General features: G+C 45.9%; 1 protein-coding gene across 6 annotated transcripts in view; it reads left to right on the top strand.

Moving 5' to 3' along the window:
* Window positions 1-12,164, top strand: part of robo2 (roundabout, axon guidance receptor, homolog 2 (Drosophila)) — a 1,751,833-nt gene that overhangs the window by 1,596,916 nt on the left and 142,753 nt on the right. For all 6 annotated transcript variants that reach the window (XM_087992449.1, XM_087992448.1, XM_087992445.1 and 3 more), the window contains 3 exons: window positions 2,242-2,447; window positions 9,294-9,375; window positions 11,313-11,481. In XM_087992449.1, coding sequence (XP_087848575.1) covers window positions 2,242-2,447; window positions 9,294-9,375; window positions 11,313-11,481 — 457 coding nt within the window. The remainder of the gene's footprint in view (window positions 1-2,241; window positions 2,448-9,293; window positions 9,376-11,312; window positions 11,482-12,164) is intronic.

The following is a 12,164-nucleotide window of genomic DNA, read 5'->3' as shown; positions in this document are numbered from 1 at the left end:
TCCTGGAAGTCCCTCCCTCAGGGCATTGTGGGTCTTCCTACAGCACATGGACTGCAGCGGTTCAAGAAGGCAGCTCACCCCCATCTTCTCAAGGGGCAACTAGGGATGGGCAATAAATGTCTCCAGCATGTGTAAGAAGAAATGAAGGTAACACAAAAGTCGATTAGTGTGAAGCATATTCCCACAAACAACAATGAGAAAAGCAGCTGATATCGGTTTTCATGTTCATTCTGGGATAAATATTGGCCAGGACCTGACAGAACAATCCCCCGGCTCCTCCTGCACATAAGGCTGTGGGACTCAGTGCCTTTGGTTCAGCACTGTATCTGAAAGATGGCACCCCCAACAGTGGGGCACTCCTTCGATGCTGCACTGGGACTTTCTAACTGATGTGTTCAAGTGTCTTGAAGAGAGAGATTGAATTTGCAACAACCTGACCCAGCGAGAGTGCTGTCCACCTTCTCAGCTATGTGCAAGGGAGGGACAGTGTTGGGGCGTTCAGTGTTGGGGTGCGTGAACAATCAGTAGGGATTTTGTTCTGTAATCTATTTTAATGCATTGGGTGGATGGCGATGAGAGAATTTCACAAAGATTTATGTGACTGGGCCTGAGAGGATTTCACAGATCAGTGGGAATTTTAAGTGTTCTTTTAACCTTAGACCTCCATGCCCAGAGCAAGCTTTATTTCCTGTCATCAGCACTGCTTCAGATTCTGGAACATTCCATTATCCCTCTTCACTCGACAGCCCTGTCTGCTGTATTTATTTAGATTATAGACTTTCTACTAAACTTCCATTAATAACAACACTGAGGTAAATGATGGCCCTAGCTGGGGAAATAGATGACTAACATCCAGCTCCACTGTAAAAATAAATGTTACAGAACAGACCAAGATTGTTCAGCCCATTGCACTGACGGACACTTTTTCTAAGAGTTATCCAATTCGTTGCACTTCTCATTACCACCATTTCTCCAAAACTGTTTTATTTTTATTTTTCAGTATTTATGCAATTTCCTTTCCAAAGTTAGTCTTGAATTGGCTTCCGTTGCATTGACACACTGGTTCTCTTTTGTCTATTCACCCCTGGAATGCTGGCTGGGCCCAGCATTTATTGCCCGTCCCTAGTTGCCCCTTGAGAAGGTGGGGCGAGCTGCCTTCTTGAAGCGCTACAGTCCACCTGCTGTGGGTAGACCCTCAATTGCCATTAGGGAGGGAATTCCATGATTCTGACCCAGCGACAGTGAAGGAACGGCAATATATTTCCAAGTCAGGATGGTGAGTGGCTCAGAGGGGAACTTGGAGGGGGTGGTGTTCCCATGTATCTGCTGCCCTTGTCCTTCTCGATGGAAGTGGTTGTGGGTTTGGAAAGCGCTGTCGGAAGATCTGTGAATTTCTGCAGTGTACCCTGTGCATACTGCTGCTGCTGAGCGTTGGTAGTGGAGGGAGCTGCTTTGTCCTGGATGATATCGTGCATGTTGTCAGAGCTACATCCATCCAGACAAGTGGGAAGTGTTCCATCTGACTTTTGTCTGATCGTGACTGCTGCATGTCTGGAGACCCAGCTCATGATGGTTGCCATAGTTGAAAAGGAACAAAGCTAATCTGTTCAGACCCATGAGGAAGTATGTACTGATGAGTTGTACCTGCTGTTCCATGTATCCAGTTGATCACAGGCACAGTCACTAGAAGTAGACTCACAATAGTAATGAATACGGAGAAAATAGAGACTGAGGGAGGAGAGAGACAGACAGAGAGGGAGAGAGAATGAGTAGGGGAGGTTCAGAGTCAGAAAGGCAGAGAGATTAAGGGAAGAGAGGGAGACTGAGAGGAGGAGGGGAGAGAGAGGGGCAGAAAGAATGATTAGAGAGACGGAGAGAATGAGAATGAGCAGCAGTTGAAAAGAGAGATTGAGAAAGAGAGAGAAAGAATGGAAGCAGGAGGGAAAGAGAATTTGAGAGGAGGAGAGAGAGATAATGGGAGGGGGGTTGAAGGGGAGAGAGAATGATCAAAAGTCAGCGAGAATGAGAGTGAGTTAGAGAGTTAGAGGAGAGAGTGATTGAGAGAGAGAAATGATAAAAAGCAGATGGTGAGAGATAACAAGGAGGAGAGAGGTTGAGAGGCAGGGAAAGGGTGAGAGTATTCTGTCTGATTTTTTGAAACTCAATGATTGAAGATGACTGTTCCTTGGTGTGGAATTACAAAACCTCGTAACATTCTGTGTTCTTTTCACTGTTTTTCAGTTCTGACAGATAGGCCTCCTCCCATCATCCGGCAGGGACCAGCCAATCAGACTCTGGGTGTGGACGGGACCGCATTGTTAAAGTGCCAGGCAACTGGAGACCCCATCCCAACAATCAGCTGGCTGAAGGACGGTGTCAGTCTACTGGGTAAAGACCCCCGCATGTCCCTCCAGGAACTGGGAAGTCTGCAAATCAAGAACATACGAGTAGGTGGTCACAGCCAATCACATGGCCTGATTCTGTTCAACTGATCTCTGTCTATGTCTCTCTCTCTCTCTCTCTCTCTGTCTGGTCTATCTCTATCTGTCTGTCTCCCTTTGTCTGGTCTGTCTGTCTGTCTCTCTCTCTCTTTCTCTGTCTCTCTCCGTCTCTCTCTCTCTCTCTGTCTGTCTATTTGTCTCTCTCTCTCTCTCTCTGTCTCTCTCTCTCTCTCTCTCTCCCTCTCTCTGTCTCTCCCTGTCTCTGTCTCTGTCTCTGTCTCTCCCTGTCTCTCTCTCTCTCCCTCTGTCCCAGTCTTAAAGCTGATGGTCATGGAGTGACAATATTCCTAGTTCTGTAATTTAGATGGCCAGCTAACGATCTGGGGATGAGAGCACAATCCTGCCATGGTAACTGGGGAGGGCTTAAGTTCAACTAAAAATTCTAAAATTGAGTATCTACCCTCAATAATGGTGATTGCAAATCTTTTTTATTGTTTTTTTTTCATTTTGTTTGGTTCACTAATGTCCTTTAGGGTAGGAGATTGTGTCCTTACTTAGTCTAGCCTACATGTGACTCCAAACCCAAACTAAATGTGGTTGACTCTTAACTGCCCTCTGCATTGGATTGGCACAAAATGCAGTTGTAACCATGGTAACGAAGGATGGGCAATCAGTCTTCCCAGAAACATTCACATTTCGTGAAAGTGTTGAAGTCAATTGCCTTCTCATTAATACAAAGTTCCAAAATACGTGTTAGATACAGAGTAAATCTCCCTGTATACTGTTCCCCATCAAACACTCCCAGGACAGGGACAGCATGGGGTCAGATACAGAGCAATGTAAACTCGTTTGAATTTTCCCTTGATCTTTGAGTTAGCCCCCTGATTTGCTCAGCGTTCCCCAATATCTCCACCCGGGCTGTGTCTTGGCTGAGAAAGTTCTGTTCCTGGTGGGTCATTCCTGCTCAGAGTTGAATCTGGAAAATTGACTTTTGCCAAACTTGGCTTCTTGCAAATTTTATTTGAGTGTTTATTGAAGCTCATGAACAGTATTTCAGATCTAGAGAGGACTAGCAGGATTGAAGAAATAGAACATAGAACATAGAACAGTACAGCGCAGTACACGCCCTTTGGTCCTCGATGTTGCGCTGACCTCTGGAACCAATCTGAAGCCCATCTAACCTAAATTATTCCATTCTCATCCATATGCCTATCCAATGACCATTTAAATGCCCTTAAAGTTGGCGAGTCTACTATTGTTGCAGGCAGTGCATTCCACACCCCCTATTACTCTCTGAGTAAAGAAACTACCCCTGATATCTGTCCTATATCCCCTCAGTCCAAAGCTTATCAAACGCTTTACTGAAATCTATACAGTAGCGCCTCGACTTCCGAACTTAATCCATTCCGGGACCTGGTACGCGAACCGAAAAGTTCACACTTTTTCCCATTGTTCGGATAGCGTTAGAATGCTTGGGCGTAGCAACGAACGCTGTTCACAGCGCACGCGCCAAAGAATGAGATTACGTGGGGCCTGAGAGCTTTTGCGTTCAATAAGCGCGTAGCAAAGCAGAACAATGAAACCACGTGGTCGCACACGGGCTTTTTGCGCTCGTACCTTCGTTCGTACCTTGAATTTCGTACGTACGTTGAAGCAAAATTTTACGTACAATCCTGTTCGTAAACCGATTTGTTTGTGAATGGAGTCGTTCGTATGTCGAGGCGCTACTGTATATATCACATCAACCGCTTTACCCTCATCCACCTATTTGGTCACCTTCTCAAAGAACTCAATACGGATTGTGAGGCACATCATACCCTTCACAAAACTGTGTTGACTATCCCTAATCAACTTATTCCTTTCTCTTTGATTATAAATCCTATCTCTTAGAAACCGTTCCCCAGGGTACGCAATGTGGTGCCCTGGAGATGGGGCAAGGAAGATCGACAAGGTTGACTTGAGATCTGAGAGCTTTTTACTTTCAACAAAGGCTTAACAGGGCAATGCCCTTTACCCAAGGAAGGTGTGACCTGTCAGAGATCCTTAATATTATGAATGGAGTAGTCATAGAAACGTTGTTGAAAATGTGTTGCTGGAAAAGCGCAGCAGGTCAGGCAGCATCCAGGGAACAGGAGAATCGATGTTTCGGGCATAAGCCCTTCTTCAGTTCCTGAAGAAGGGCTTATGCCCGAAACGTCGATTCTCCTGTTCCCTGGATGCTGCCTGACCTGCTGCGCTTTTCCAGCAACACATTTTCAGCTCTGATCTCCAGCATCTGCAGACCTCACTTTCTCCTCAAAGATAGAAACGTTGTTTCCAATTGTGCATTAGTCTAAAACTAGGGATGAACTATGTAAATTAGTCAATAATAAATCGGATCTGGAATTCACAAGAGTTGTGAAAGTGTGAAACTCGAACCCACAGGGAGTAAAAGGTGATTATTTCAAATTTATAAATAAATGGGTAAGTATACAGGGGGGCAGAGCTTCAGAAGCATATATTGATAAGGCAAGATGGAAAGAGTAAAGATGAAGTCAGCAGAGTCTTGCCAGACCATGGGGCTGGTCTCTCATTAGAGAGAGATGGCTGGTGATGGCTTATCCTGAGGGTCACCAAGGCCTCAATTGAGGGGAGATGTTGAAAAGAAACGTCCTTCCTGATCACTTCAGCTGGTGCAGGAAATGAATCCACGCTGTTCGTAACACTCTCCATTACAAAGCAGCAGTTTAGCAAACTGAGCTGAGAGCAATATGGGGATGGTGTTTATATGAGACATAAACAGCCGAATAGACAGTGCTTCTGTACTATCTAATTCTGACCAATTCTGTATGAAGTCTGTTTATCCTCTGATGTGTTCTCTTTGAAAGGATGCTCTCAAACCTCAGCACAGTTTCTGCACTCTGTGCACCATGTCCCAATGGAAAGTTCCCCATCCAGCTTCATAAGGTAACATTGGAGTCAGTACGTCATTTCGCCAGTACTACCCCAAATTTTCCATGTGTTACCAACTCTAGAGTTGGACATATTGCCGACCTTGTCATGTGACCTGCCCTTTCGGGTGCCCCAGATCTCCACCATCCTAGTGAACAGAAATAATTCCAGAAAAATCTCAGGAGACAGGATTCATTTGTGTAACTATTTCATAGCTACCTTGAAGAAGGTGGTGCGCCCTTGAACCACACACTGTCCCCCAAAATGAAACATCCCTGAAAGCTGGTGGAGAGGTACAGGAACAAAGTAAAAAAATGAACAGGAAATAATCGAGAGAGCCAATGGAATGCTAGCGTTTGTATCCAGAGGACTGGAATGCAAGGATACAGACGTTATACGGCAGTTATACAAGACCCTGGTTAGACCGCACTGGGAGCACTGTGAGTAAATCTATAGTGTATTTAGATTAGATTAGATTACATTAGATTAGATTACATTACAGTGTGGAAACAGGCCCTTCGGCCCAACAAGTCCTCACCGACCCGCCGAAGCGCTACCCACCCATACCCCTACATTTACCCCTTACCTAACACTACGGGCAATTTAGCATGGCCAATTCACCCTAACCTGCACATCTTTGTTCTGTGGGAGGAAACCAGAGCACCCGGAGGAAACCCACGCAGACACAGGGAGAATGTGCAAACTCCACACAGACAGTCGCCTGAGGCGGGAATTGAACCCGGGTCTCTGGCACTGTGAGGCAGCAGTGCTAACCACTTGGCCACCGTGCCGCCCACAAATCTGGGCATCACACCTCATTGGCCTTGGAGGGTGTACAGTGCAGGTTCACAAGGATGATACCTGGACTTCAGGGGTTAAGTTATGAGGAGGGATTAAAAAATTAACTGTGGTTTCTCTAGTTTTTAGAAGGTTCAGGGTGATCAGATCAAAGTCTTTAAGATATTAACAGGAAAAGACAGGGTAGGTAAGCTATTTCCACTGAGAATTGGGGCCAGACCATTCAGGAGAAATGTTAAGAAGCACAAAGAGTCGTCGATGTTTGCAACATTTTTCTAATGTACTCATGGGGTTTTGGCAACACCAGTTGGTCAGTACTTATTGGCCATCCCTAGTTGCCCTTGAGAATTTACTGCCCTTGCCCCTGTTTGCTCTTCCACAGACAGCAGTGGATACAGGATCAGTTCACAGAAATAAGTCAAGTTCAAATGGATAACCTTTTGATAAGCAGAGGTATTGAGGATTGCCAAAGGCAGCTGTGTGAAGTCAGGCCACAGATCAGTCATGACCTCATAGCTTGAGGCGCTGAATGGCCTACTCCCGTTCCTATGTAAAAAGGAGTATGACTTCAAAAGGATGAAAATCGTGTGGTAGACCATGTCTGAGACTGTGCTCAGCTGAACATGAGAAAAGGTGGCATTATGGTAACGTTGCTGGCCTAGAAATCCAGGCACTTAGCCCAATCCCGGGGATGCACCATGGCAGCAGGTCGAACTTTGAATTCGTTAGTAAAATGTGGCGTTAGATTTGGTCACGGTGCCCATGGCAATTATTTTATCGCTAACCGCAATATGCCCCCTCAGTGAAATGCAGGAATCTCTCACACATTTCCCACCTGGCCTGCATTGGGAAGATTTACAGGTTAATGCTGTTGGGTTACATTATGAACATGTTGTACATGGCCTTTAAGTCCAGGAGTGAATCTAATTCCTGCGATGGCAGGATTGATGTGTAAAAAAGGTTAGGACTATATTCACTGGAGTTTGGAAGAATGGGGGTGATCTTGTAGAAACCAATAACGTTCTAACAAGCTACTGACAGCAAGGATGCTCCTGATGACCAGGGAGTCCAGAACCAGGGGTCACCAATGAAGGATACAGGGTGGGCTATTTAGAACTGAGATGAGGAGAACTTTCTTCACCCAGAGAGTAGGGAACCTGTGGAGTTGACTAAGACACAAAATGAGTGAGGCCAAAACATTGAATGTTTTCAGGAAGGATTTAGATATAGTTCTGAGGACTAATGGGATCAGATAATATAGGAAGAGAAAGGGTACTCAGTTGGATGATCAGCCAAATGCATATTGAATGGTGGAGCAGGCTCAAAGGGTCGAGTGGCCTCCTCCTGCTCCTATATTCTATGTTTATGCGAGTGGACATGAGCACAGAGGTCATGGCTCAGAGAAGCAGAAGACTTAGTTGGAATTTCTGGACAATATAAATGTTGCCTATTCTGCTGCATTGTTTTCTGAGGGACCAATGCCAATTTCTGTGACCTACTTTGATGAGCTTGATCTCTCAAAACTGAGCTGAAGAACAACTCTTGACCCCTTGTGTTTGCACTCAGCAAATCATCAGTTATTGAGACATGAGGAGAATAAAGGGAATACCTGTCAAACCAACAGCTGATGTAAAAGATGCAGAAGAAGTGATTGAGAAAGACCTGGCAGAAGACAAAACATGAGCAAGAAAGTCCGTCCTCAGGTCTTGGAATGTTGTCCGACGTAAATTAATTATAAAGCGCCTTAGGACAAAACAGAATTTATTGAAAAATTAATGTCAGTGGTGCTTTAAGTAAACAATTTAGTCTTTCTTGTCATGTCGCAAGGCATGCACAGGTCAGAGGGGTTAATGCATTTCTGCTGTTGGAGCTGGATTAAATTCATCGCTTTATCGTCTTGCTTTACCCAGGTCAGCCCCCAAGAGCAACAATTAAAGGCAACAAACTTTCATTTGAGTACTGCATTGGCCCCTTGGAGGGAGATGGAATTCCAAGGCTGATGCCTGCACTCCCTATTAGCAATGTAAAATAAAACTACGAGGGGAAGGCAGTTCAGTCCATCACACATATGCTAGCTCTTTGTAAGAGAGATCCAGTTAGACAGCCCATTCCAATCAGCCGACCACTTCCGTCTAGAAAGTCAAGGATAGCAGATACATGGGAACACCACCCCCTGCAAGTTCCCCTCCAAGCCACTCACCATCCTGACTTGGAAATGTATCGCCGTTCCTTCACTGTCGCTGGATCAGAATCCTGGAATTCCCTCCCTAAGGGTCAACCCGCAGTACGCGGACTGCAGCGGTTCAAGAAGGCAGCTCACCCCCACCTTCTCAAGGGGCAACTAGGGACGGACGATAAATGCTGGGCCCAGCCAGTGACACCCATGTCCCATGTTTGTAAAATAAAACAAATATGCATTTCACAGGCTTTACCTCTTTATTCTTCTCTTGATTTGTTTCTGTTTGTGTCCTTTGGTATTTTACCAATCTGTAGGCATGGATCGTCTTAAGTTTCTTTAAACTTCCACATGGGCGGCACGGTGGCACAGTGGTTAGCACTGCTGCCTCACAGCGCCAGAGACCCGGGTTCAATTCCCGCCTCAGGCGACTGACTGTGTGGAGTTTGCACATTCTCCCCGTGTCTGCGTGGGCTTCCTCCGGGTGCTCCGGTTTCCTCCCACAATCCAAAAAAAATGTGCAGGTTAGGTGAATTGGCCATGCTAAATTGCCCGTAGTGTTAGGTGAAGGGGTAAATGTAGGAGTATGGGTCTGGGTGATATACGCTTCGGCGGGTTGGTGTGGACTTGTTGGGCCAAAGGGCCTGTTTCCACATTGTAAGTAATCTAATCATTTCGAGCTTCTTACTCTTTCAAGAGATTAGAAGTCTCACGACACCAGTTTATAATGCAACAGGTTTATTTGAAATCACAAGTTTTCAGGTGACCTGACGAAAGGGCAGTGCTCTGAAAGCTTGTGATTTCAAATAAACCTGTTGGACTATAACCTGGTGACCTTATCCACCCTAGTCCAACACTGACACCTCCACCTCATTTCAATAGGGTTGAACACTTGCTGAGGATTAATGAACAATGATGTCTGACTCACCTTTTCATCCTAATCCTAGGTCACAGATTCTGGAATCTACACCTGTGTTGCCACTAGCTCAAGTGGGGAAACCTCCTGGAGTGCGTTTTTGGAAGTGCGAGGTAATGTTTCATTCCTGATCCTCATTGCGATAAACACAAAGTAGTTCTCAATCCCTTTATCTTCACCCTTATCTTTAATCGAGACGCGAAGGCTCATAAGGTCAGATACTCAGGTAGGAAAGATGAAGGAAAGGGGGTGCGGGAAATCAGTGAATGGGACTACCCATTGGCTTGAAACTCCAAGGGGTTATAATTCGGAAGGAAGACTGAGGGCAGCAAATCAGATAAGAAGCTTCCAGCAAAAAGGGGTCATGGATTAGGTGGGCAAGTTACAGAGTGGGTGTGGGGTTGTCACACGTGAGGTGAATAGGGTCAGCACCTGGGCAGTGGGCATCTGAAGGGTTAGAGGTTTGGTCTGAGCACTCTTACCTCTGACTCCGAAATCTCCACGTTGAGCCAAGCACCCACTTAGGAGGTGTTAGTGCAGTGGTCATGTCACTGGACAAGTGGCCCTGAGCTCCGGGAAAATGCCCTGAGAATGTAGTTCAAATCCCACCAGGGCAGGTGGTGAAGTCTGAATCCAATCTGGAGTGAAAAGCAAATCTCATGGTTACTGTGTGGCCATTGCTGTTAAAAAAAATAAGACCCATCTGGTTCATCGTGTCCTTTATGGAAGGAAACAGCTGGCCTCCACGTGACTCCAGACCCACAGCAATAGGATTGACTTACCTTCCCTCTACCATGCATTTCATGATGGGTCATAAATGCTGTCCCCCTACAGACTGCACCTCATTAAAAAAAACACTCCCACTGAGGGAGTGCCACATTGCTGGAGGTGCTGTCTGTCTGCTGTGACTTTGAACTGAGGCCTTTTCCGCCCTTCCAGGTTGATTTACAAGATTTCATGACATCTGTTTGACAAAGAGCAGTATAGACTTGATGGGCCAAAGGGCCAACTTCTGTACAGTCTGATTCTATGAGTTGAGTTCTCCCTCATATTGTGACTCATGTATACCCTGACATTAACATGAGAAAAGACAGGTTATGTGGTATTCATGACATTGCGCCCTGTGAGAGCTTGCTGTATAGATTAGATTAGATTAGATTAGATTAGATTAGATTACTTACAGTGTGGAAACAGGCCCTTCGGCCCAACAACTCCACACCGCCCCGCCGAAGCGCAACCCACCCATACCCCTACATTTACCCCTTACCTAACACTATGGGCAATTTAGCATGGCCAATTCACCTGACCTAGATTGGCTAGGTAAAAACAATGACTGCAGATGCTGGAAACCAGATTCTGGATCAGTGGTGCTGGAAGAGCACAGCAGTTCAGGCAGCATCCAAGGAGCAGCGAAATCGACATTTCGGGCAAATGCCCTTCATCAGGAATAAAGATGAAGGGCTTTTGCCCGAAACGTCGATTTCGCTGCTCCTTGGATGCTGCCTGAACTGCTGTGCTCTTCCAGCACCACTAATCCAGAGTATAGATTGGCTGCTGTGTCATCGATTTAGAAGAGTAACCACACTGGAAACTGTAAAACACTTTACACAATGCGTCTAGTGGTTGTGCTGTTTTTTTTTTAAGCAAGGCATCAGTGGATGGTCAAGAATTGAGAATTAAGGGGATCTGTGCAGAAGTTGGGGATAATGTGTTGGAGCTGAAAATGTGTTGCTGGAACAGCGCAGCAGGTCAGGCAGCATCCAGGGAACAGGAGAATCGACATTTCTGAAGAAGGGCTTATGCCCGAAACCTCGATTCTCCTGTTCCCTGCATGCTGCCTGACCTGCTGCGCTGTTCCAGCAACACATTTTCAGCTCTGATCTCCAGCATCTGCAGACCTCACTTTCTCCTCGATAATGTGTTGGATGCTCAGCTGTAAGTCATTGGAACGTTGTGTCTCATTGAAGGTGATTTGAGAAGTGGGGTGGTGGTGGGGTGGGGATCAGAATCTGGGCTGTCTCTTGAACAGATTGTGTTTTATTTTGTGCAGAGTCAGGTGCAGTGACCGTCAACGTGAAGATGGATATGGATGCTCTTCCTGGGTCACCTTCCAAACCTCAGGTTGCTGATGTTACAAAGAGCACTGTCACCCTCTCATGGTTAGCAGGAAGCCATAGTGGGTCATCGCCCGTCACATCCTACGTCATTGAGGCCTTCAGGTACATGAGAGAAAGAAACCATCTCTTCATCAACCATACACTGTCCCCAGCTGAGCCGGGACAAGTGGTAGGTGAACGTGTGTTCGTGAGGAAGATGTTAAGCAAGTTCAGGAAGGCATGGACAGGCTTGGTCAATCTGTAAGAATGTGGCAGGTGGAATATAATGGGGGAGAAAGGTGAGACTATTCACTTTGATAGGAGAAACACGTGGAGATTATTTCTGAAATGGTTAGAAGTTTGAAAACGTCAATGTACAAAGGTATCCTTGTCAATAAGTCACAAAAGGCTAACATAGAGTCATAGAGTCATAGAGATGTACAGCATGGAAACAGACCCTTCGGTCCAACCCGTCCATGCCGACCAGACATCCCAACCCAATCTAGTCCCACCGGCCGTACCGGCCCATATCCCTCCAAACTCTTCCTATTCATGTACCCATCCAAATGCCTCTTAAATGTTGTAATTGTACCAGCCTCCACCATTTCCTCTGGCAGCTCATTCCCTACACATACCACTGTCTGTGTGAAAAAGTTGCCCCTTAGGTCTCTTTTATATCTTTCCCCTCTCACTCTAAACCCTCTAGTTCTGGACTCCCCCACCCCAGGGAAAAGACTTGGTCTATTTATACTATCCATTCCCCTCATAATTTTGTAGACCTCTATAAGGTCACCCCTCTGCCTCCG

This window comes from Chiloscyllium plagiosum, unplaced genomic scaffold (genome assembly GCF_037043375.1).
Source record: "Chiloscyllium plagiosum isolate Xiang-an unplaced genomic scaffold, Cpla_swu_hap1 HiC_scaffold_12, whole genome shotgun sequence".
In the NCBI taxonomy this organism is placed as follows: Eukaryota; Metazoa; Chordata; class Chondrichthyes; order Orectolobiformes; family Hemiscylliidae; genus Chiloscyllium; species Chiloscyllium plagiosum.
The sequence above is the reverse complement of the archived record's forward strand: the minus strand, read 5'-3'. Positions and strand labels throughout refer to the sequence as shown.